This window comes from Camelus dromedarius, chromosome 13, assembly GCF_036321535.1.
Source record: "Camelus dromedarius isolate mCamDro1 chromosome 13, mCamDro1.pat, whole genome shotgun sequence".
Classification (NCBI taxonomy): Eukaryota; Metazoa; Chordata; class Mammalia; order Artiodactyla; family Camelidae; genus Camelus; species Camelus dromedarius.
Genome location: NC_087448.1, coordinates 61,676,531 through 61,704,262, shown reverse-complemented (window position 1 = coordinate 61,704,262; position 27,732 = coordinate 61,676,531). Strand labels below are relative to the sequence as shown.

The window sequence follows — 27,732 nt, the reverse complement described above, 5'->3', positions numbered from 1 at the left end:
CTTTCCCTTTCTTATTATTCTTAATGCTATTATTCTAATATAAGTCTTAATCTTCTCTCACAAGGTTTTATTAAAAAAAGCCACACTGTTATCTTTACCTTTTTCCTTTTTCCTTCTGTAGTGCTTTGTGAATCATATTATTGAAATTGTCTGTCTTCTCAAAAAAACTTTTTGCAGTTGTTTTAATTTTTAGCTTTGGGAACAGCTAAGTATTAGTCTACTGTATTTTTTATGTTGTTCATCCAGTGTTTGAATATTATTATCATGTTCTACAGAGTAATCTTTTCTTCATTCAATTCTAACATCCTTGCCCAAATAAGCAAAACTAAGACCTATTTAATGAAATATGAGGAAAACCACAATATGACACTGACTTGTGAGAGACGTATATTTTTAGTCAATTTAAATGAATATTGTATATTATGAAGATTGAATAAATGAAGACACTTATTTCTAAATTAATTTATAGATATAATCTGGATCAAAAGGAAAGGAGAATCATAAGAAAGAAAAGGAATTTTCTTTTTTTTGAAAATGACAAAATTATTGTTACATTTACCAGGGGAAAAATAATAAATTCACAGCCTCCGTAAATTTGAATGTCATGACGTTACTCTACATTCATGAAATTAGCAGAACTGTCTAATAGAGTCTAAGAACTGAGCCCTGTTACTAAAGAAATCCCTTTACAATATTATTAATCCTTTAGCACTTGTGTATTAAACACAGAACAAGCTGTGATCCCATCCAACAATAGTATCACCCAAACAACATTTCTCTGTGTTTTCACTAGAAATTTCACCAAAGGTTTTAAGAGATGTCTTGCTGAAATCAAAATAGCCTGTTCCCCTGTTTCCTGTCCTAATAACATTTCAAAATAAAGAAACATACAACAACGACAAAAAAGACTCCACAGGGCAGTTTTATAGAACTTACAGATGTTAATTATGAAGAAATAATAGAAATAATTTAGTTTGCCCTTCTTGTTTTACAAAGAATAACTGTTTAATACAGATAGTTATGATTTACTAAGTATTATTTTATACAAAAACTGCAAGTAATTTACCTGTAGTATCTTATTTTCCTCTTCAGTGTCACTTTATTAAGTTAAAAGCTGTTATTATGCCCATTATACTACATTAGATAAATTTTTCAAGAGTATCATTTAGAATTTGGTAACATTTTATTGCATAGACAACTTTATTATAGTAACCTTTGTATAATGAGATTTGATAGGAATTTAATATTTTAAAGATGTTTTTCTTTTTATGTATTTTAATTGGTAATATTATATATGTATTTGATACACACCCATTTGTGGTTCAGTTTTAACAAGTTGAAATATATTAATTTTGAAAGAATCAGCATGCATAATCCAAAATAATTGTTCTTAAAGGTACATACAGGTTAAATTTTGGGGGCTCACTATTCTATTATTAAAGCATTTACCATAAAATGACTATAACTCAATAAAAAATGTTAAAAAAAAAAAACATTTACCTTTTTGAGCTAATCATTTGACATGCTTTTTGAAATTAACTCTTTAGAATTTTATGTATTCTATGTAATAAAAATATTTTTAACTAGTTTAACTATTTCAATTAGACATTTCGTTATTGGTTATTGAAGTACAAAGAAAGATTTTAAAATGACTTCATATTTTTAAGGAAAATATTAGAGAAGTATAAGGATTTATCTTGCATGATTGGTGACTAACAATGAAAAAAATAAAGGGGGAGCTTTATATAATATTAATTTATAAGCTGCTATGAGAAATCATGGTAGAAACTATTTCTCCATGCTTATAAAGGCATCAGTTTTGAAATGCCAGGTGATTTATTAAAAAAAAAAACAACAGGGTTCTGTTGATGCTTACTGAACAAAACAACAGGTGCATATGGGTGATTTGTTTTAACCCAATTGTGTTGTTACGCACATCCATTTAGCAGATTTTTTGTTTCTTATAAGTTTTCTTTCCTCTGTGCTAATATGTGAGTGTATTTTGTTAATAATACTGGGTTTTCACCTGTGAAGCTTTTTGTTTAAACCACATTCTTTCATTATAGAAACACCTGCTGCATTTCCAGACACGATAAAGGAAAAAGAAACACCAACCCCTGGTGAAGATATTCAGCTAGAAAGTTCCATTCCTCATACAGATTCAGGAATTGGAGAGGAGCAAGTGGCTAGCATCCTGAACGGGGCAGAGTTAGAGGCTACCACAGGCCCCGATGCCATGAGTGAACTGTTATCCACTTTGTCATCTGAAGTAAAAAAATCACAGGAGAGCTTAACTGAGAACCCCAATGAAATTTTGAAGCCTGCACCGTCCATATCTAGTATTAGTCAAACCAAAGGCATCAATGTCAAGGAAATATTGAAAAGTCTTGTGGCTGCCCCAGTTGAAATTGCAGAATGTGGCCCTGAACCTATCCCATACCCAGATCCAGCACTGAAGAGAGAAGCTCAAGCTATTCTTCCTATGCAGTTTCATTCCTTTGACAGGTAAGTACTGAACTTGTTATTCAGAGTACTCTTTGCATAGAAGAAAATTAGAGTCTGTTAATTTAAAAATATTAGGAAGATCTTGAAAACATTATATTTATTACTGCAGATTCTTACTACAAAGCCTATCAAAGTGACAGGCCAACCTGCTTGACCTTATAGTCAGGCATTTTAATAATACATCTCAAAAAGGAGTTCAGTATGAAATGGAGGATAGCACATTGAATTGGAAACAGGAAAATGCAGATTCTGATTATCATCTGTCATCAAGTGACTACAGTACATTGGAGAGTCATTATATATGTTTTTTATATTATGTATATTTATATGTATATATGTATGAGGTAAATGGCAAGTAATCATTTTTTTGTTTTAGAGAGAAAACAAATGTTCCTTAAACTGGAGTGTCAAAATAACTATATAGTCAAAATGTAGTATCTATTCCATATTACTTTCTCTAAAATAGCCAAACTGCTTTGTCCGAGTTAGAGACAGTAATTTTTTAGAATTTATAGGTTGAGGTGTGGCAATAAAGCCATTTTCAGCTAGGATGAATTGTCTTTTTCAAACATGAGTATAATTTAAAATTTGCCGATAAACATTTTAACCAGTGTGCTACAGCTATTTCTTGAAAATTTATTGTGAAAATATAAATTGCATTAGTAATGTCAAATGTAAAGGTAGGTAAAATCAGTTTTGTTTTCTCTGAACTTAAAGTAGTAAAAGGAGATAAAATGTTTGCAAATTATTATATAAGATAAAATGTGTTAAGTGTCAAAAATTTTTAAAAACTAAAAAAAGGGGTATAAAATTTAGGAAATTATTTCTTTTTTTTCAATAGTTTGTGTTAATATTATATTTGGAGTTTCATTAATATAGTTCGTTGGATGTTTCTTATGCCATTTCGTATTGATGTCCTCTATTTTCTTATTTGGTTTGTGTTCCCAAGAGATATGTATATATGTGTTTATAAGTTTACATAAGCATAAGCTTGTAAGTATTTGTAACTGTACATATCTATAAATCTTTATAGGTAAATGTTATAGTAATTTAATTTGGGGTCATAGAAGTTTTATGTTCCATTTAATTTTTAAGTTACATTATCTAACTTGTTAAAATATAAAACAGTAAGTACAGAGAATCATTGTGATTTGCATAAGAGAATCCAATGAAATAAAGATTAAGTAAAATATTTCTGTTCTAATTTGGATTATTGTTAGAACAGTTTTTCATTAAAACTCAACAAAGCAGTCACCTGAGTGCCAATCATTACTAGCTACTAAAAATTTATTACACTTTTGAGAATATTGTTTTACAAAAAACAGAACTTTCCGTTTGTTCCTGGTAGCATTTGTGCAAAATGCAATGGGAGTGGAATCATTATTTTAAATTGCATAAGTAGAAATGAAATCAAAAGAGCACAAAGCATATTTCAATTCTTTTTAGGAGAAGGGTCTCCAGTGTAGTTAATATATGCAGTAGCTCAAGTACTATCAAATGTAAATGATGAGGTGATATTGATGAAAGGAGGGGATTGAGGTCTCAGGGGGCGCTGATGACGGATTGAACAGAAGCGGCCTTGCACTGCACGTAACTCAAGTCTGTCGTCTTCACTGCTCAAAGCCATAATGGGAGGTGGCAGTCTGAAATGAGTTGCCACGGCAAAGAGTATTATTTTTGAAATGCTTTCACACAAATCACTAGGCCCTGCATACAACTTAGTTTCATGCTTTAATGTCATCAGGAGGCACAAATTGGTGTGTCTAATTGTTTGCCACCTGCCAGCAAAATGAGCTGCCAGCCAGCCAGACGGGTTTGATTGTCTGTCAGCCATTCAATAGATTGAGAGTGACAACATCAAAAATTTAACTTCAAACTCTGGAGCTTTGAGCAGCTTTTCAGAGACATCATCCCCACAAGTGCTTCTGGACAAGTGCATTTTTCAATTATATTTCCGATATATTGCTACGATTTGCCTTATCTGTCTTAAGGTAGCTGTAATTACATTATGAGGTATATAAACATATTTCTGAAGCACTAAAATCTGAAATCCAAGTTATGACATGTCTTTTAACATCAGATTGAATTCCTTGAAAAGTGGATCCACGATGACAGGCTTTAGAAGCAAAGTCCTGAATGCTGCCAGTTTCCAACATAGAATTATCATGGGTCTTACTTTACCAGTAATGTATTTTTCATTTTTATCTTTAGTTGAAGAACAGCTATAAACTCAGTTGCTCATTCTTTGTAACTAAATCATACATAATAATATCGTCCAATCCCAGTGGAAATCACCTAGGATTTTATTTTTGTTAGCCAATAGTTCATTGGTTCTATTGAAAACATGCTAACAATGTGTTCTTTGTACTTATTCTAGATTGTAAGTTTGGGAATAACTTCCTAAAACAACTGACGTCATTTGAGTTATATTGACTTATGCTTTACATATGGAGTTTCTCTCTGCTTAGCGTGGAGCATTGATGAGTTTCAGTGTTTGGAAGTTTGTAATATCATTTCCACTAGGTATATTGCCACATCAAATTTTAGAAACATTTAGACATGCATAAAATAAACCTTTTTTCTTTTAGTATTAAATCTTTTCTCAGGTTGTATTATGAAATATTATGTAAATATTCTCATCTACATTTATGGAACATGCTGATTCTTTTTCTTTCATTTCCCCCAGTCATCATCTGTGCAGATTTAAGTATCTGTCTTTGATTACACTGAGTGACCCTGTCAAATGTATATTTATGAATTGTAAAGCACTGAAAATGCTAGACATCCCCTAGTACTGTTCTATAGTGAGGAAACTATATATAGAGAGAAAATATAATTACAAAACTATAGGAGCTTTTTTTCTACTGTTCTGTTACTATGAAACAAAGGGAAATATTTATCATGGTTTTATTTCCAAGAGAAGAGTTAATAATCTCATCATAGAATTTATAAATCTAATTGCAAAGTTCCCCAACAATACTATCTCCTGTGATAGATTTCTGTGTCAATGTATGGTTTATAAAGTATTTTAGCTGAGCTGTGGTTTTTACATACTAGTAACTGTAACCTTTAGTTTGAGGGGGTGCTTTTCTCTAAAACTGCCAATTAAGCTTTAGCATATCTTTGAAACTAAAATTTAATTTTATAGATCCAAATGCTCTTACTCTTTTGAGAATTTGATATATACATGTGGTTTTAGCTCAGTCTTAATTCCCCAGGGATTCCTGAGACACCCCCTTTAGTTTGGACCAAAGACGGGAAAAAAAAAAGGCAGAAGACAGTATGCTTCTCCATACATTTTAACTGTTATTATATTTCAGAAACTTGTTTTAATTCTGGAATATCATAAAAAGTTTAGAATTGTGTTGCTTCTATGGCTAACAAGCATCAGTCTTATGATTTATACTTTCTTCTGATTTTACAAACCTGGTTATGTTCAAATTACTGGGTTTGATATGTTCAGGCAAATTAGTTTGTATTTTTTTCCCTTCAGACTTTTAATACTCTTGCTTCCAAGTGTTTCATTCTCTGACAAAGAAAATCTCTGAAATTAAAAAAAGATCTTACAAATATTATGGGACTAAAAATCAGTGTATCTGTAACTTTCATGTTATTAAACCTGAAGTATAAGCTCAGTCTAGGTATTTTCTCTCTAGTTTTTAGCATTGATTTTTTTAACATGAGTGCTAAAGATGACGGTTTAGTATAAAGAATGTTTAGTAGAGATGATGGAACCCTCCTACTTTGATAGCTTTAAGTTTAGAATTAAGTAAGAATGCGAAAATTTTTAATTACTGCTGAGTACTTCCATTTCTGTTCTTGTAGTTTATGACTTTTTTTTAAAAAAGTGTTCTGATTCTACCATTTAGAAGATGAGCAAGTAAATGTAAGCCAAATTGATAATAACTTTGCCAGCCTTTGCTATTCAAAGTTTCTATGTTATCTAGTCACTGAAATCCCCGCTTTTATTACGCTCCAAATGTCCTAGGTATTGTATTCTAAAGCCAATTGCCAGAAGATGCAGTTTTGACTCAGCATGGCTGTATCGTAATTTCCCCAATGTTGTTGCCTTTGTCTCTCCTGGCATTTCCACAGACAGTTCAGGGAGCTGAAAAAAAGCATCTCTTTTTAAAGGGAAGATTAATGAAATACTCAATTATTTTTCATAATTCCTCTTTTTTTCTATTGCTTTTCTAAATATTTTACAAAATAGTGACTGATGCAATGTGAAAACATCATAAATAAACTTGTGATTTCCAATGAGCTGCAGTAGATTGTAATGTCACCTTAAAATCAGAAACAAACTGTTTTTCTCCAAAGCTTCCGTTTCTTTCTTTCAAGATAAATGTTTGACAGTAAGTCTTGTTAGAGAGAGAGTAATGATCTAGACATTAGGAGAGCTGGCTATTAGTCTCTTTGTAATTAGTGTGACCCTTATCTATTCTCTCTGGCTCTCTGAGACTCAGTTTCCCAACATATAGAATAATGCATTATTTCTAAAAAGGCCCATAAAATTCCAAAATCCTATCATAAATGAAATGGCCTTATAATTAACCTCAAAAAAGTAGCATATGGTTATGAATTTGGTTAAAAGACCTGAATCCCAGAAAATATTCAACATGCCCAGTCCCCAAGCTGTCCCCTCACTTTAGGCCCTTGGCATCTCTCAGGTGTATTCATTCCTTCTTTTACCTCCTAACTGCCTCACTGTTTCCAGGTGTCCTCCCACCAAATGCATTTTCCACATTTATGCCATAGAGGTTTTTCTTAAACACAAAACTGTTTCAGAAGATTCTGAAACAGTTTCTCGTTATATCACAATAAAGGACGAACTTCTTAGTCTGGAATAGAAGTTTCTCACCTCTCATCAGCCATAACTATCTATTTGCAGTCCTTTAGTCTTCTATGATTTTTCGTCTCTTTGCCTCATGAAGTTTTTACGGTTGAACTTTTCTCCTCTTGGCTAATTCCCATGGATCCTTTTAGATTCCGCTCACTCTTCCCTGATAATGCACATCCTTTTGGTTAGTGAAAGGTCCTGTGTATAATTCTAATCAGAGCAGTCATTGAAATATATTGCACAGTTAATTTATTTATCTCTTGTATTTCTTTCAAGTATCTCTAAGGCACGGGTTATGTTTTATTTGTCTTGGTATCCTCCAGATTTGTTACTGTAGTTGTATTCTCTTGACCTGTCGGTGCTCAGTAAGTATTACAGGAAAGGGGGAGGGAGTGAAAAGAAGAAAGAAATTATTATAAGATCCATGAGAAATTATAAAACTCATTTATCTTAATGAATCACTATTTAAAAGCCACTTCTTATCTTCAGTATCTCACTTTATACTTAGGAGTTCTTAAGGTATACAGATAAAGTAGTATCATTTTCCCAAAATTCAGAGAACTAGTTGATGAAGACCCGAAGGCTCTGTCTTTGGACCACTTCTTCCATCCAGTTGCACTCACTTGTTTGCTCACTTCATCCACGTTCCTGACATTAAATAGCATATAGGCAGATTACTACAAAATTTATATCTCAGCCCAAACCCTTCCCCTAAACTAAAGACCCATCTATCCCATTGCTTATTCAGCATTACTACTGGGATGATTAATAACTTAACAGTTATTAAAAATTTGCGCCAACCACAGCCATCCCTATTGTAGTTGGCCGCTCTGTCCTTCAAATTGATTAAGGCAAAAATCTTTACATCATCTTTGATTTTTCTCTTATACTCACATCCTCAGTCTTTTGCAGTCCTGTTTGTTCTGCCTTCTTAAAACAGTCAGAATTTGACCCACTGTTCACCAGTTTCACTTTGCCATTCTGATCCAAACTACCATCGTTTCTTGCTTAGATTGTTGTGATATTCTCCTAACCAGTCTCCCCCTACTTGCCTTTTTCCCTTGTCTATCTTTAACATAGAAGCCAGAGTGATCCTGTTATAGCCAGCATTATGTTCCTCCCCTATTGGTAAGCTTTTAATGGCTTCTGATCCCACTCTGAGGGAAAGGCAACGTCTTTACAGTGGACTGCGAGGACCTGAGGCCCTGTAACTTCTTTCATCTTGTCCCTTAGAACTCGTCACCTCAGTCAATCTTCTAAAGTCACACTAGCCTTCTTCTTTTCCCTCTGCTTTTGACACACTTCCTTTCATGCCTTCCTGGCTTCACCCCTGTCAGTGTTTCCTCAAATACCACCTTTTTAATGAGTCAACTTTTAGCCACCTTTCCAGTAATACTCCTTATCCTGTCCATGCTTATCTTTCTCATAGCACTTACCATTTGATGTACTGTTTTTAAGCATTTATGTTATTGTATTTTCTGTCTCTCTCTTTTGGAATGTAAGTTTCATGAGGGCAGGTATTTTGTCTGTTCTGTACATTGCTATATCTCAGAATTTAGGGCAGTGCCTCACACATCATAGTGCTTGATAAATATTTGTTAATGAACTGTAGATCACATCCCATATCTCTGGTTTTGAGATAGGATCAATTCAGTGATGGAAAAATTTACACTTACATGTATTTTGTATCACTCAGTGTATTATAAAGCATACAGTAATCACTCAATGAAACATTTGTTTGAAGTGAATTAGACTGAGTATTTTCCTGGCTTGCACTTTTTTGATAACCTTTACAACCTTGAAGCATATATAGATTATATGTAGTACAGAGTTATCCAGTTCTTTATAGTTTTCAATCTTAAAAGTGTGGGACAGAAGTGTGGAACTGTGTGGGAAAATACAGAAAGAATATTCTCAAAATATAGTAATGCGCTTTTAAAGTGTGTGACGCATAGAGTGTTCTAGATCTCCATCAGTACGAATAGTAGATCTCGTAGAAGAGAGGAATACATGAATAGTTTAGACTGGTGGCTCTTAACTTTTCTGTGGCTATATTTTTGAAAGCCACATAAAAATTATATGCTCACACTATATATACTCTAAAGATTTTTGTGTATTTATGCACCCTATGGTACATAGACTCCTGAGTAAGCCTTTTGGTGTAGGTAGAATAAGTAAGCAGGTGAGAAATGTTGAGTAAGATTTTGTAAGAGTTGAAATCTTTTTACTTTCATATATAAGTAGTTGCAAATACATAATAACATTCCAGAAGATAACTGATGTGTTATCCACACATATTGATAATTAACTAATAATTTGTAAAATAGATTGCTTGGGAGAGAGAATGATTTGAGCTGTTAAGGAATAGGTAGTGTTGGTAAAGAAATGATATTAAGGACAGAAATATACAGACAGTCCTCTGATTCTAGATAAACAATTTGGCCTTAGTGATTAAAGGGGAGATAGTAGTTCTTACAAATGCGTAAAATTGTGGATTGAGAAAGAATCTCAGAAATCAGTCATATCCAGCTTCCCGCTTTTCTCAACACCACTCTTGTGACATGGTCACCCTAGCCCTTGAGTATACCAGTGGTTGGAAACTGGAGCTCATAAAAATTACTAGAGATTTCTTTCTCCTGTTGATCGTAATCTGGTATTTGGAGATACATGGAAGTTTCATCTTGTTTCCTTGAGCCATAGCAATGCTAATGATAGCTAAAATGTATTGACCACTTATAATATTCCAGGTAAAGTGCTGAGCACTTTATATGCAGTGTATCCTTCTATCTTTATAACAATTTTATGAGGTACAAACTATTAGGAGTCTTATTTTAAATATGAGGAGAATGGGGCTTAGAGAGTTTTGCTTGCTTAATATCACACAGCTAGTAATTGTTAGAGGTAGAATTCTAACTCAGGTCTATCTGACATTAAAAACTGGACTTCTTGCCACTGTGTACTCTATTTATATTCCATGCTGCACTATCAGACTGCTGAGTTTGCTGTCAATGAAGTGTCTGGAGGTTTTCACATCAATTGCTATTAAATCAGATGCTTTCAGAAGTTTTTTAAGTAGAAAGGCATTTAATGTTGTTTGCATTTATTTACAAGTCATCATTACAGGCTGTTGAGATGAAAATTTTTTTCCCTCATCCATATAACTAGTTTTTATAATATGTATCTCATACCCTCAGTACTTGACAAGAAGGCTGTAATAACCTGTTTCAGAGATGTTTTGTCCAAAATTTGTAATGATCTGTTAATCAGGAACCTTTGGTAATAGTTTTTTCTACTACCTAGAAATTTGTCTCTCAGTCTCGCAGCACTGTCAATCAGCCTGTGTTTCTTTATTTTATCCATAACAATTTTAATGAGAGATTTGGGGGAAAAATTATAGTTTTACTAATGACTTCTTTTCAAATTAAGAATTGATAATTTGGATTTGTTTGTTTGTTTTGCTAGTCAGTGAAATATTTTAGAAGTTTAGGAAAGAATTTTGATGATAAACCCAAAATGTTAGGTTTTTTTTCTATTGATTTTGATGTAGATCGTTATAACTAAATACCTTATCTTGTGAGCAGAGAATTATTTCACTTTAGACAGTGGTAACAACTATTAACATTTATAAAGCATCTCATAATTAACGATGTCCTTTTAAACACAGTCACATTCATTTTCCCCAGTTATATGTGAAATAAGTGCCTTTTGTCTTGCCATTTTTACTGAAAAACTGCAACTTAATATCACACGGCTTGAGAGTGATTTAGTTCTCAAGCTTTCATCTTCTAATTTCACATCCTGAATTCTCTCCATATGGCCACACCACTTCTCAATGAAATAAATGAAGGTATTCAATGAGGAATGGTCAATGAAGGCAAAAAGCATAATGCATGCTTTTAAAAATTTAATAAGATAGTTAAAAGGTCATGGTTGAGTCCAATAAATTTGACTCCATTCATAAAAAAAAAAAAAGGAAGTATCCAGAAAGAGATAATGAAGAATATTTTTGGTATGAGTGAAATTGAGATTATAATTACTTTGGTCACAAAAAAGTTCTAATACTCCTAAAATTGAACATAATAATTCTTATAAATTTAGATTATTGACATTAATGAAGTCATTGAAGATATTCAGAAAAGTGTTTCTTTGAAAAAAAACTATTAGTATTAAGGAAGGTTAAGCCATGGACTTATTTGAGAGTGAGCCATTGATACAGGTTTCTTTATGTAGAGATTTTAATGTGAAAATTATAAAATATAGATACATTTAAAAAACCTAGTTTAGATTGGATATTTTTTACTGTCAGTCACTAGTTTTCAGATATAACTAACATTTGAACTTAAAATATCTCATACATCTATTTTCTAGATAAGTTCAATAATGGTTGAGTAAAGCTGGAAAGATGGAATTGGAGTGCTGTAAATTTTGAGAAAAATAAAACTTCACTGAAAGGAAATAAAAATATTTATTTTAAATTGACTACTTTTCACATCGATTTATTATTTAAAGATAACACAATGTTAAGTTCAGAAATATTTTTATGAAATTTATTTAAATATGCTAACGAAACATGGGAAAATGTTCAACTCATAGATTCACAAAGTCAAGGTATAAAAGCTAAATAGAACTTAAACCAAATATATAGTGTATCTAGTGTATCCTCTCAGTCTTTCATTGTAATAGCATTCCTACCATGAAAAGCAGCTTGATTTTGTTCAGGAAAACAAAGTTTAATTCTATTATGCCTGTAGATGTTATTCAGTATTTCTTAGTTTAATTTTTAGCTTTACTATAAAGAAGCTTCAGAATTTGGCTTTCAAATCTTATGTTTTTATGATTGTTTTCCACATGGAGAGTATAATACAGATAAGATGGACATTTTATATACAGTTTGCACAAAAATCCTTATATGAATATGGAAAATACTCTAACCTGAGCACACATTTTTCCAGTTTTCCAGGATTCATGATTATAGCCCACGTCATTTTAAGAAAGGTCTGCAAACTCCAAATGCTACATAAATGTTTGCCAAATAAATTATAGTAGTCAATACACTTTACATTCTATCCTTAAAGTCTATATCCTTTTCACCAATGCAGTTGGAATCAGGAGTTTAAAAAAAAAAAAAGGAAAAAGAAAGAAAAGAAAATATGATCCTGATTATTTGCTACAGCAGGGTTAGAATTCATCTTAGACCTTGTGTTTGTTATTTTTTATCATTTCTTTTTTTAAAATTTTTTATTGAAGTATAATCAATTACAATGTGTCAATTTCTTTTCTTTTTTTAATCATTTCTTTGCAGGAGTGTTGTTGTGCCTGTTAAGAAGCCACCTCCAGGTAGTTTAGCTGTAACCACTGTAGGAGCCACTGCTGCTGGAAGTGGGCTGCCAACAGGCAGTACCTCTAATATATTTGCTGCTACTGGAGCTACACCAAAAAGTATGATTAATACAACAGGTATTGTCCTTATCTATTTTTGTGATACCTCATCTTTTTCTTTCTGTTCTCTATATCTTCATTTTTTTTCTGCTTATTTGATCTTAAAAATTAAAAATACCCTGATCATATGAGATTATCTTAATCTTTAAGAAGGTTATTCTTTATATTATCTTTCAGAATTTGTCTTTAGTTCTGGGGTGTACTTTTTGGTCATTTTAGAGAACACAATGGGTTTTGTTTTGAGTCTTCTCAAAACACAATGCTGTTTACTTTCAGACTGAACTCAGATTGCTGAAAGATATTTGGGGAGCAAAACCAAAAGATAATTTGAACACTGAAATTTGATATCTAGAAATTAATAAGTTGTATCAAGAATATCAAGGTATACTGAATATGTTAATGAGAGAAAATAAATTTAGTGACACTTACTGGTTGAAACTTAATGTATATTTTTTACAAAGCTCCCCTAAGAACCTTGATGATATGCTACAGCCTCAATTTGATAAAAGTGCATGTGAATAAGAACCACTGTTTGCCACTGAATTAATTTGTATACTTATATTACAATTATATCCAATTCATTGTCCAACATTTTCCTCATGATTCTAGGAACAAAAAATTCCAAATCACTACAAATTTTTAAAGCCTGCTTAAAATAACCTTTTTTTGTAAATTTCCAGAAATGTTCCTGTTGATTATTAGCTAAATAAATCCTTACCCAAATCTTTGTGATTCCATTTTAGGTATTTATACAACGCAAGATGATACCTGACTTTTCTTCCCTGACTATAGTAGCAGTAGCCTTCTCTTCTCCAAACTGTATAGCCTTGAACTTTTCCATCTAATATCATTACTTAGATTATTCCCATTTTTATTAATTTCATAGCTCTTCTTTGTACTTTCTGTATTTATCTTGTTTATCATACCACCTGAGTCTGACATACCATGAACAGCATATATATGGGGTGTAGTAAGTAGAATGTACTATCAAACATATTTATACTAACAAGTAAACATCATTAATAGAATTGTGTTAAAGAATATAAATAATCTTTGATTTATATGCGTTACAAATATTTGTATCTGACCTGTCTGAAGACTTTATATAAAGTGTTTTCTATCCTCTTTACAGTCTTACTCTTTATTTTGCATTCTAGAATTTGGAATCAAAATGTTTTTCTTTTACCAAAATGTATACTCAAAAAAGTGTTAAGATTTTAAAAATATATGCATGTAATAGGAAAAAAATCTACATTTGATGTTTATTGACTAAATCCTTAACTTTTAAAAGATAAGTAAATAAAAAAGCAAATCATCCCTTTTTTATCTTTATTTGGAACAAGTTATAATATTTTCCTTTAATTTCTATTTTATGAATTAGTAATAGATATAGGAAGTGGTGGTAGCAAGTGATAGTATAAAGCATATATTATAATGAAAAATGTAAGTAATGAACATTCTCCTTAAAAATGCATACATGCAGACACACACACACAAATTGAGGGCCAACATGTAAACTGGGACCTAGACTAGTTTAGATTTTGGCACATAACACATTGTATAAGTGTTGTGGAAATCCTAGTTTTATAAGAATTAGTGTAGGATAAGATAAAGATAATTTTTAGGAACACTAGGTGTCCCTCAACTCCATGGCTATTTCATATCCATGTAAGTGTGGTGTATTATAGAAAATCTGTTCTAAAACAGCATCTTCATATTGTTGAGGAGAACTCCTTATTTTAAAGTCAGGTACAATTGTATTCATTATTATAGCCCTCCTTGAACAAGCATTTTATCAAAACAAGCACTTGATGCTGCAGTGCCACAAATTTATGCTGAGATAGTTTATTGTAAATTATATATTGGATGATGAAAACTAAAAATATTACAACATAGCAGTAAAAACAGATAAATTTTCACATCTAAATTTGCATTGTTTTATCAGCCTCATTTTATCTAAAATTATTTTCATTTGTTGATGTCTTTTATTTATACTCCATTTGTAATATGTAGTTTTGTTAGAGTAATATAAGTAAATAAACTGGATTTTAATGCAGTAGCAATTTTTTATAATTATATAGAGTTATTAGTGTACCAATGGCCATATGATTTTTTAATTGCCAAATGATATTTTGAAATTTGGATGATTTTATTTCAAAACTAGAGAATAATGATATAATGAAAATATTTTTTAAATAAATATATTTAAGGCTAAAAATTATTATTTTGGAAACAGGTGCCGTGGATTCAGGGTCCTCCTCCTCTTCCTCCTCTTCTAGTTTTGTGAATGGTGCTACCAGCAAAAACCTTCCAGCTGTGCAAACTGTTGCTCCAATGCCAGAAGATTCAGCTGAAAACATGAGGTATATATAACTATTTGTTTTTTCACTTATTTAACCCCTTTCCTTCCCCCTTAAAAATAGTAACACAGTATACAATAAATACAAAGATACAGTTAAGAAATTCTTAAGAATGTTTAATTATGTGTTTTGTGATTGCATCTCATACTTCCATTGTTTTGATATTTTAGCTATTCATTATATAAAAATTATTTATTATATTTCAGAGTCTATAAACTAAGAGCTCTTGAAAGATTTTTCAAGATCTGACTTTCCTGAGTTTATAATCCATTGTCATATAACACATATTACCGTTTCCTATAATGTTAAAAACAGTCACACATGACACCATGATAAAATTAGGCAACTTTAGGGTGGCAATGAAAAGTTTAAAGTAAACACTTTCAAAATAATTTTGCAAAGTTATATATAACATATATAATTGGAAATTAAGTACCCAAACATTATCTTTTCTATTGCAATTAACAGATAAAAATGATTTGTAGTAGCATATCAAAGAGCATTCCTATAAAAGATTGGCCCACATTCTTGGAGTTAAATTACACATACACATAGTATGTGTGTGTGTTCACATTCTGAATTGAAGGATCACACAACTACAGTGTAAAAACGTAATGAAAGAATGAACACAGTCATGTTGCCATCACCCAAGTCAAGACATAGAATGTTGCAAGTACCCTAAAGTCCCCACCTTGTGCTCCTTTTCTGTCAGTATTCTTGCTCATTTTCAAATTCATCACTCTGACTTTTAATACTAGATTAGTTTTGTCTTTTTAAAATTTTATGTGAATGGAATTACACAGTATGTATCCTTTTGTCTCTGACTTCTTTTGTTCAACATTGTGTTCATGAAATTTATCTATATTGCATGTAGCAGTAATTTTGTTCATTTTTATTCCTTAGTGGATGTATACTACAATTTATTAATTTATTTTGCTGATAATAGGCATTTGGAATTTTCCCATGTGGGTCTATTACAAATAATGATGCTTTTTACATAACAGTGCTGCTTGTACATTACTCTTGGGTGTACTACACATTTGTATGCATGTCTGTTGGGTAAATAACTTGGAGTGGAATTGCTGATTCATAGTGTTTGTGCATGCTCAATTTTACTAAATAATGCCAAATTGTTTTCCAAAGTGATTAAATGTAATGTTACTAACTCATTAGCAGCAGATGAGAGTGCCTAAGTCTCTATCTCTTTAACAATACTAAATATTGTCACTTTTACATTTTAGCCATTTTGGTGGAAGTATAGGGGCATTTCATTATACTTTAAGTTTGCATTTTCCTAATAATTAACAAGGTTGAGCACCTTCTTATTTATTTACTGTTCTTTTTCTTTCTTCTTTTGTGATTTGCCTGTTGAAATCTCTCATTTATTTAAAAAATTTGAGTTATTTGTTTTCTTCTTAATTTGTAAAGGCTCTTTATGCATTTTGAAAATGAGCCCTTTGATAATTATATGCCATTTGTAAATCTTCTCCCATTCTGTGGCTTTTCTTATTATCTATATGATCTGATTTGATCAATAGAAGTTGTAAATTTTAATTAGACTCAGTTTATCAAATTTTTGTTTTTTTAGCGCTTTTAGTGTTGTAGATGAAATTTTTTCCTACATTTTCCCTACCTCATCTTATGACTGCTTTGTTTTTACTTTTTATATTTAGCTATATAGTTCATCTAGAATTGACTTTTGTGAATTTTATGAAGGTAGGAGGAAGATGGATGTCAATATGACCTAGTAGCATTTATTTGAAAAACTCTTCTGTCTCCAGTGCTTTGCCACTTTTGTCACAAATCCAGTGTCCCTGTGTACTAGATTCTGGTTTGCCACGCAGTTCTGCCCAGTTTGTCTGTTTGTCTACCCTTGTGACATACTGTCATCATTAGCTTGAAATTTAATATGGATCAATATTTGAATGAGTAAGGTCTTCCCATACTGTTCTTTTTTTTTTTTTTCCAAGAATGCCTGAGCTTTTACTGATGCTTTGCATTTCCCTTTAAATTTTAGAATCAGTTTGTCAGTGTCCATATTAAAAACAACTTGCTGGGGTTTTGAAAAGGAATGGAATTTATAAGTCTATTGCAACTGGAATTATATTTCATCTATAGATCTCTTTCAATATTGTGACTTACAAACTATAAACATCTTATATTCCTTCCATTTCTTTAGTTTTTTAAAAAAACATATCCCTGTAATGATTTTTGTTTTATTATGTAAAAGTCTTACATGTTCCTTATGTGGTGTATTCTCAGAACTTTAATATTTTGTGTTTGTATCTTCATTTCTGTAGTTAGTTTCCAAATTAAATTTATTGAGACCATTTTTATATTGTTGTAACTCAATAAAAAATACTCATTTGAGTGTACACTTTAATGAGTTTTGATCAGTCTATGTGCCCATATAACCACCACCACAATCAAGATGTAGAATATATCCATCACCCTAGATAGTTCCCTTGTGCCCCATATGTAATTCACCCCATCCTTCCCCAGGCAAACATTTATGTGCTTTTTAATATCAATTTAAATTTGTCTTTTCTAGGGTTTCACATAGATGGAATCATATAAAATATACTCTTTTTGTTTCTGCCCTCTTTTGTTCAACTTTTGAGATTTTGAGGTTCATCCATGTCTTCTTTTCATGAGTAGTCCAGTCCTTTTTATTCCTAAGTGTTATTCTATTACATGGCTGTCCCACTATTTATCTGTTCAATTGTGGATAGACATCTGGGTTTTTTCCAGATTGGGGCTATTATAAATAAAGATTCTATGGACATTTGAGTACATGTCTGGTGTAGACATACATATGATCTTGGGTAAATAACTGTGAGTAAAATTGAATAGAGGTATAGGATGATCTTTATAAAAACTGCTGAGCTGTTTTGCAAAGTGGTTCTATCATTTTATATTCCTGTCAACAACGTGTGAAAGTTTCTTTTGTTCCACATTCTTGTCAACACTTGGTATTGTCAAATATTTTAATTTAAAACTTTGTACTTTAAACTTTGCTTCATAATCATATCTCATTTGGTTTTATTTTCCATTTTCCTAATGATTAAAGATGAATGTTTCTTTAATGTGTTAATGTACTGTTGAAATCTTTTGCTTTTTTTCTTTTAAATAAGGTTGTTCTCTTATAAAATGTAAGCATTCTTTATGTGTCCTGAATATATGTCCTTTGTCAGGTATTCCATTCCGAGGCTTTATTTTTATTTTGTTAAAAGTGTTAAGAACAGGAAGATTCTAATTTTGACCAAGTCCATTGTTTTGAAGAGTCTTTTCATTTATGGTTTGTGAATTTATGTCTTAAGAAAACTTTACGTACCCCCAAATCATAAAGATGTTCTCCTGTATTTTTTCCTAAAAGCTTTGTAGTTTTAACTTTTATGATTAGGCCTGTGATCCATTTTCACTTAATTTTGGTGTGTATGATGAGGTAAAGTTTGGGGTTTATTTTAATCAGTATGTATATCAGTGTTTCAACTCCTCTGAATTATCTTCGCACATTGGTTTAAAATCAATTGACCGTCTTTGTGTAGACCTGTTGCTGGACTCCATACTATTTCGTGATCTATGTGGATGTTCTTATGCCAATACTCCACTGACTTTATTATTATAGCTGATAGTGTATCTTGAAGTCAGGTGGAATAAGCCCTCTAACTCTGTTCTTTTTTACAATTGCTTTGACTTTTCTAGATAATTTGCATTTTTATATAAACTTTAGAATTGGCTTGACAATTTTTTAAAAAATAAATTTTGTTGAAATTTTAATTAAGATTGTATTGAATCTTTAATTAAATTTAGGGAGATTTGCTATCTTAATAATAGTGAGTCTTCCAATCTACAAACATTGTCTGTAACTCCATTCATTAAGATTTTTAATTTCTTTCAGCAACTCATTGTAACTTTCACTGTAAAGGTCTTGTGCTTAGTTTTGTCTTTTTTAATTTATTTTTTTCATGCCTTTGATGATTCTCTAAATTCAGCATTTTACTTGGAAGCCAAACAGAAATGAGTAAATCCTGCATGTTTCCACTTGTATAAAATGATAAAATATGCAAATAAATTTTTCTTAACAGAGAGCATATTGATGACTGCCTGTGTCAATTATATCTCAGTAGAACTGAGAAAAAAGGAAAGATTTTAATCATGTGTTTTTAGTATATAGAAAGACAATTGACTTATGTATATTGATTTTATATCTTGCAACTTTGCTTAATCCACCTGATTTTAGTAGCCATTGTAGATCATGCCAAAAGCTATGATTTGGTAGACTTTTCTCAACTCATACTAATATTATCTAGTGAAAGATAATGTTACTTGTAGCTTTAGTGTCACTTATCCTTAAATGTTTGAGATTTCACCATTGGAGCCATCTTCTTCCTGGAATTTTTTTACTGGAGAAGTTTTAGAAATTAAAAATTTTTAATGGATAAGTGATCATTCAGATTTTCTTTCTTTTTTTTTTTTTTTTTGCATCAGTTTTGGTCATTTGTGATTTCTTGGATTTCAGCCATTTTATCTAAGTTGTTGGATTTATTGCCATAAAATTTTTCATAATTTTTTTACTTTAAAATGCTTGTAGGATATCTAATGGTGTTCCCTCTTTCATTCCTGATTTTGTTCATTTATGCCTTTTCTCATTTTAGCATTATTAGAATAACTATTGATTTTTCAGTGTTATAGTTTCCCCTCCAGAAATTAGGTGTTGGTTTCATTAATTTTTTTTTTCTGTTTTCTATTACATTGAATTCTGCTCTTTTTATTTCCTTTTAGTTATTTCAGTTTTACTTGATTTTTCTCTTTCTAGATTCTTAGAGAGAAACTTAGATCAAGATTCTACAAACTGCAGCCCAGGGATCAAATCTGCTTGCCATCATAAACTTTATATGTAAGCTTTTTGTAAATAAATTTTTATTGGAATACAGTCACATCATTTGTTTAAATATTGCCTGTGACTGCTTTCACATTACAATGGCAGAGTTAAGTGTTACAACAGAGATATTATGACCTAAAATCATAAAATATTTAGTATCATACCCTTTATAGAAAACATTTGCCAGTCCTTGCTTAGATCTTTGATTTTAGATTTATTCTTTTCTATTAGGAGCATTTAAATCCATAAGTTTTCTACTAAGCATTGTTTTAGCTGTGTTTCACAAATTTAGTTATATTGTTTTTAATTCTCATTTAGTATTTTTTCTGTTTCTCTACAATTTCTTCTTTGATCCCTAAGTATTTCAAAGGTGCATTTTGAGATTGACCTTTCTCAATATAATGCCATGAGACTCATCCGAGTGTTGTGTGTATTAATGCGTTGTTCCTTTTGTATTTCTGAGTAGCATTTCATGGTATAGATGTATGGCAGTCTGTTTAATCATTCACCCACTAAGGGACATTCAGATTTTTTCCAGTTTTTAGCTCTTACCAAAAAAAAGCTGCAATAGACGCTTGTTTATGTGAACGTAAGTTTTCATTTCTCTGCGATAAATGCCCAGGAGTGAAATTACTGGGCTTATATGGTAAGTACCTATTTAGTTTTATAAAAAAAAACTCCCACCAGCAATGAATGAATAGTCCAGTTTCTCCTCATTTTTGCCAGCATTTGGTGCTGTCTTTTTTTTTTAAGGCCATTCTGGTAGGTATGCAGTGATATCTCATCGTGGTCTTCATTTGCGATTCCTAATGGATGATTCTGGACATCTTTTTGTGTGCTTATTTGCCATTAGTATGTTCTATTCAGTGAATGTCTGCTTATGTCTTTTGCTCATTTTATAATTAGATTGCTTTTTAACTTTGAGCCTTGAGAATTCAGTATTTTAAGTACAGGTCCTTTTTCAGAATTGCTGTTTCCAAGTATTTGCTCTGAGACTGTAGCCTGTGTGTTTCTTCCTTTTAATAGAGTCTTTGGCAGAGGAAAACTTTGCATTTTTGTTGTAATGTAACTTATCATGGTGTCATGTCTGAGAACTCTTCACCTCACCCTGAGTCCTGAAGATTTTCTCCTAAGTCACCTGCAGAGTTCTGTGGTTTCATTAATAGTTTAAAGTCAAGGTTCCATTTTGAGCTAATTTTTATGTAAGGTATGAGGTTTAAGTCCAGGTTTACTTTTTTGCCTTTGAGTGTACAGTTGCTGCAGTACCGTTTGTTCAAAAGACTATTCTTCTTCATGAAGTATCTTTTAAGGCAGACGTAGGGTGGCCTTTCTTCTTGGGCTAATTTTGCCACACCGAGAAAGTGTGCTGAATTTCTCCTGAATGCTCAGTGTATCTAACGAGGCCTCTCTTTTTTGGCCAGAGGGAACACAGACAGTTCTTGACCCTGTGTGAGATGTAGATGTCTGTTACAACTTCTCCAAAATTGTTCTTTCCTCAGAAGTTGTTTTATTCCCCCCTTAGGACCTTTCAGGTATCACATACATAGATTGTTATTGAGCCAAAAATTACTAGAACTGTTTCTCTCCCCGTAGCGCCTTCCTCTTGGGTACTGTATCTCCAAATTCTATTCACCCTGGCCTCCTTGAACTACAGTTTTAGTCTTGTTGACTCAGAAAGGTTGCTGGATTCTGTATCTGCCCTAATATGCGAAATGCCTCAGGTAGAAAATCTTAGTGATGGTAGAACTCACCTCATTTGTTTCTCTTTCCTTGGAATTTGTGATATTTTACTGAGTGTTTTATATGAAAATAGTCGTTCTTGTTATTTTGTACAATTTTCTAGTTGTTAGCACAGTAGGTAATTCTAGACCATCTTACCCCGTCTAGGTGAAAAGTGGAATTTGATATTTTTTAATGTTACAAATTTTTATTTTATAAATTTCATTTTTCATTGTTTGCTGGTATATATAATTCATTTCAATATATTGGGCTCATATCCTGAAACCTGTAACTACTTATTGTTCCTAACTTACCTATAATACTTTGTAAATAAACATGTATGTAGGCAGTTATTTGCTCTGTAAATATTGACAGTTAAATCGCCCATTACACAAATCCTTGTACCTTTTTATTTCTTTTTGCTGACTTAAAGTATCGCCTAGTACCTCCAATACAATTTTCTATAGAAGTGGTTAGAATGGCATTCTTTTCTTCATCTCAGATGGAAAGCTTTGAACATTTTATCATTAACTATGATGTTTCCTGTCTATTTACTAGAGATATTTTTTTGTCAAATGTAGTAATTCTCATGTTCTTATAATAAACCGAGTTGCAGTCATTATCGGTATTGAATTTTATCTCTTTTTTGTGAGGGTCACGGAGATGCCATGTGGTTTTTCACCTTTTTCTGCTAACATGACCTATGATACTGACTTTTTTAAAAATGCTAAACAAACCTTTAATTCCTGGAAGAAATCCAGTTTCTTTGTGATATAAAATCTGTTTTATCTTGTGAAGAGCTCATGTGAGATTAGTGGGTTTTTTTGTTTGTTTGTGTTTGTTTTTTCCTAAACTTCTTGGTAGAGTTCACATGCAAAGACATCTGATCCTGAATTTCCTCTTTGAGAAAAGTTTTTAAATTAAAATGTCAATTTAAGAGTTACAGGTCTCCCCAGATTTTGTTTTTGTCTTGTATCAGTTTTGGTAGATTCTATTGGCATAGAGTAGCTTATAATATTTTCTTATTCTTTTAACATTCATATTACCTGTAAGAAAGTCCCTCCTTTATATTCCTGATATTTATTATGTCTCCTTCCTCCCTCCCTTCCTCCCTTCTTCCTTCCTTCTTCTTTCCTTCCTTCTAATTCTTGGCAGTGACTAATCAATTTCATTCATATTGCCATTAAGAAACAAACATTCACTAGAGCCATTGTTAGGTTGAAGGCTATACCTTATTATCTTTTCCTTAGTGCAGTGGATCTTAAACATCAGCATGCAGCAAAGTTACATAGGTTTGTTAAAACAAATTGCTAAGTCCCACTCCCAGAGTTCTGACTCAGTGAATCTCCTGAGTCTTGAGAAGGCCCACGATATGCAGTCAGCACCTAGAGACCCAGGAAAGGCAATATGTAGTTCCAGTTAAAGATCTGAGAATCAGGAAAAGTTGGTGTAAGTTCCAGTCTGAAATCTGGCAGGCTCGGGACCAAGGAAGACCTGATGTTTCATCTGAATCTGAGGCTGGCAAAGACCAACTATTAGACAGAAGGAGTTCCCTCTTATCCAGCCTTTTGTTCTGTTCGTGTCTTCAGTTGAATGCATGAGGCACATCCACATTAGGGAGGGCAGTCTGCTTACTCAGTCTACCCACTCAAATGTTAATCTCATCCAGAAACACCCTAACAGACACACTCAGGATAATATTTAATCAGATGTCTGGGCACCCTGTTGTCCAATCAAGTTGGCACATGAAATTAACCATTACACTAAGTGATCCTGGTGCTCCTGATTTGGGGGACACACTTTGAGAAATAATGTTTTAAGTGATCATCTTCTAGAGTGCAACATTAATTCTTGATTTATATAAGTCCTCTTCCCAGGCACTGCAGGGGTCTTAAGTATAGTTTAACTTCATTTACTCCAAATTTTGCAAACACACTCGTACATACGTATATATGTGTGTGTGCATGTAAAATTGTAAATGCCACGAGAGAGTGTAGTTACTATTTTATTGGTTAACATGTATTTAGATTTACCCAAATATTTATCATTTTTTGTTGCTCATTATTCCTTTTTTGAATGTCTGACTTCCATCTGCTATCATTTTCCTTCTTTTTGAAGAACACCATTAGTATTTTATTTAGCCTGCCACTCATGAATTCTCTCAGTTCTTACTTGGCTAAAAATCTTTGAAATTCACCTCAATTTTTTGAGGGATGTTTTGAACGAATATAGTGTATAGGTTTGCAGATACTTGTTTTAGTACTTAGAAGATATTACTTAGTTGTCTTTTGCCTTTCATTTCTTCTGGTGCTTTCTTTCCTTTTTTGCCTTTTTTTTTTTAAACAAAGGTAACTTCTAGTCTTATTGCTGTTTCTGTGCTCCTCCCCTGCCTTTTCTACCCCTGCTACCTGCTTTTAAGATTTTCTCTATCTTTGGTGTTTGTATATCTTACTATGATATACTCAGGCTCTTTGATTTTTCTTTGTATTTATCCAGCTTGGGATATGTAGAGCTTTTCATTTTTGAAATTTGATGACTTTCATCAGTGGCTGGAAAATTCTTAGCCATTATCTCTTCTAATATTGCTTCAGAACCAGTCTATACTTTTCTGGGACTTTAATTACACAAATATTAGACATTTTTTGTATTTCTCATCTATCTATCTATATTCTCTCTCCAGTATTCTAGTATTTACTTTTAACCTTAGTCCACTTCACTGATTCTGTTTTTAGCTGCTTCTAATCTTCTGAGTTTTTAATTTCAGTTTTTGTGTAAGTGTTGGAATTTACATTTGATTTTTTATTATAATATTCTCTTCCAGTTTTCTGTATTGTCTTTAACTTTCATATATATATATATATAATCTCATATATGTATGAGATATAGATGCTTTAGTCTTTGTTTCATTATTTGACTTCTCTTAGGCCTACCTCAATGATTTTGTGTTTCTCTTGATATTCAGTAATATATTCTTGTCTACTTTAATATCTTTTGCTTTTATTACAGTGTGAACAACCTAGTATATGACAGATGTTAAAGGTAAAAAATGGTGGCTTTTTTCCCCCCAGAAAAAAAAAAAAACTGCATTTGCTTTTGGTAGGCAGTAGCAATCCTGGATGACCATAATGCAGTCAAAGTTATACGGCTGGTCTTTTTCGGGTTCATCATTACTTTAGGGTGTAGTTCTACAGAGTTACAACTTGAATCACAGTGGTTTTTCTAAGCTTTCCTCCCTTTTAGTAAACCTTAAATGTCAGTTTTTTGCCATAAGTTTGTTAAATTTTTTTTTCCAACTGCCAAGTCATTGAACTGCTTCTTCCAATGTGCATATGAGAAAAGTGGCTCAAATATCCAAATCACCTCTTTAGGACTTCTTCTCTGTAAAGATCAATTGATCTTTGTCTTAACTCTCCACTGTCCTCAGAGATATGTTTTAGTTTGGGGTTTTTTTTATCCAGCTTTCTTAGTTGTTGTTAGCAGGAGAATCAACCTATTCCTGAAGGTGGCAATCCAAATTATTTTATATAGCTAGCTTGCTTACCATCCTATATTTGAGTATAGGCATTGAAATGCTTAGTTTTATAAATCACTTCTTTCAACTGAACTCTCAGACCCATTTACTCTGTCCTTTAATTACATCATGGGAAAACTTAGTTTTCTTATACTTTTTAAGTTATAAATAATTTGTCAAATGTAATGTAAGTCCTAATATCTCATCCAGTTAAACTTCTTCATCCCCTTACTCTGTAAGGAGGGTCCTAAATAAAAGAATTATTATGTTTTTCCATAATTCTAAAGTAATAATTCTAAAATAAAAATAATCAACAATTGGATGTGAAACATGCTTTTAAGGAGATTCATTTAGAAAACAGGAGACAAAAATCTTACTTTTTTTCCTATTCATTCATGTATTTGCAGTTGCCTTGGCCTTGGATATGTATCAAGGTCAGTTACATTTGGTAAAATTCGATAATACTTGCAGCCATGAATTTTCATATATTTTTTCTCTCATGGATTATTTATATTTTTATTCATATAAATTTCTTAGGCTATCTAAATCTTTCTAAATGTGACTTCCTTAATATCAGTAAAAGCCAATACATAATTGTGTTTTTTAAACCAAAATAATAAACTCTTGTGTTTTAAGTCATATTGTTTTAATCCACAGATTGCAGCTATAGGACTTTATCTAAAGCATTATTATTTCCTTTGAATGTTTTGTTTTCCTTTCATTGGTCATTTTGTTAGAGTGGTTGATAAATTTCCCAAGTTGTAACTGTAATTTTGTTCGTGGAAATAAATAACTCTTTCTTAAAAGAATTTGCATTTACTATCAAGAAAAATAGCCAAAGTCAAAATAGCGTCATAAGTATAATTAGTGTTACTGAAGGGAACGAGAAAGAATAGAGGAGGAAGAGAGGAATGAGTCACTTGAGAGAATGCACTTCTGCCTAGAGTTGAGAAATTCTCTATTTAGGCACCAAGAACTTTTCAGAATATTAAGAAGTTACTAGACAGAGTGTTAGGATTATAAACTTCACTTGAGACTATGTAGGGCAAATTCTCCATCTTGTCTACCTTTGTATTATTTCTCTGCACAAAATGTCTTAGACTAAGTTAATGTTTTTTGAATAAATGAAAACTTGCAAATAACCGAGAAATTAATTTAATAAATTAGTTTTACACTGTGTGTTTATTTTAGATGAGAATTGAATTAGCAATACAGGCATAGTATGCTTTTTTTTTTTTTTTTTTGTAATTGGTGGTTATTTGCCAGGTGAGAGAGGAGGATATAAAGCTAAGATTTATGTTTTTATCATTTCTTTTGAGAATTTAAATTGTATAAGAATGAAGATCACATACTTTATACAAATTTACTTTAAAACACATTTTGAGGAATCTATACGTCCATTTTCTTCACTGTAAAAATGTAGCAACAAAACTTTTCTGTTTAGAATATTTTTGTTGTTTGATGGAGAAATCTAGCAGTATTATTTGATAATGCTTTTTGTATATAAAACCTTTGATCTCTTGCTGGTTAAAATGTTACATTTTTGCCCTTTATTAGAATATTTAAATTATAGTTGCAGAATGCTGTGTAAGAGCATCATTTAGTGCTCTATTACATTTTATAAGAAAAGAGCTGCAAAATATCTTATAGGGATTCACTCACTGAGAAATGTCTGTTTTGGTCCATTACTCTTGAGTAAAGGTAATTAGTAAATATTTACATACACACATGTAATTAGTTGAATAGATTAATTAAAGTTTCTATTTAATTTAAATTTAATCTGCAAGAACAGTATTTACACAATTCTGAAGCCTCTAAATTGTACAGAAACCTGTAAAATATGGAAAAATCTTAAACTAGGGAAAATGCTTCTGGCTTTAATTAGATAGTAGTGTATATTACAATCCAGTAGCATAACTAGGATTACTTAAGCTGAGAAGCTTGATCAAACATGATCCTGGAAATTAGAAGGAATGAATGAAATAATGAATCTAAAAAGGAAGTTATCTGTATTCACTAAAATTCAGAGCTAACTCATTATGATGATGCTTATGACTTCAGGTATCTTTTCCTTTGCTACCTCTTTTATTACAACTTACTAGTAGTGGAAACAGTTTTTTCTCAAATTGTGCTTCTTGGATCAGCAGTATCGGATCACCTGAGAATGTTAGAAGTGCATACTCCATCAGTATACCCTGACCTGCCGAACCTCAGAGGCTGGGGTCCTAGCAGTTTGGGGTTAAACAAGTCTTGCAGGTGATGCTGAGGGCTGAGAACCATTACCTTAATGTAGGTTTCTTGCTGGAGGAGTAACAAGAGTGGGAGAGGGTATTGCAAGTCTGCAAAGGCCTACCCAGTTCCCTTTTTCTTGCCTAATAAAGTCCCTCCAGAATATTCTTTTTAAGTGTTTGTGTAAGTTCCTAAACTTCAATTTCCTTTTTGAGTTCTTTCTCTAACGCTGTTGACCCAGATG

General features: G+C 31.9%; 1 protein-coding gene across 6 annotated transcripts in view; it reads left to right on the top strand.

Moving 5' to 3' along the window:
* Positions 1–27,732, top strand: part of NBEA (neurobeachin) — a 536,299-nt gene that overhangs the window by 180,705 nt on the left and 327,862 nt on the right. For 5 of the 6 annotated variants that reach the window (XM_031465874.2, XM_064493205.1, XM_064493204.1 and 2 more), the window contains 3 exons: positions 2,067–2,505; positions 12,648–12,802; positions 15,021–15,147. In XM_031465874.2, coding sequence (XP_031321734.2) covers positions 2,067–2,505; positions 12,648–12,802; positions 15,021–15,147 — 721 coding nt within the window. The remainder of the gene's footprint in view (positions 1–2,066; positions 2,506–12,647; positions 12,803–15,020; positions 15,148–27,732) is intronic. The other variant, XM_064493203.1, reaches the window with a different exon arrangement.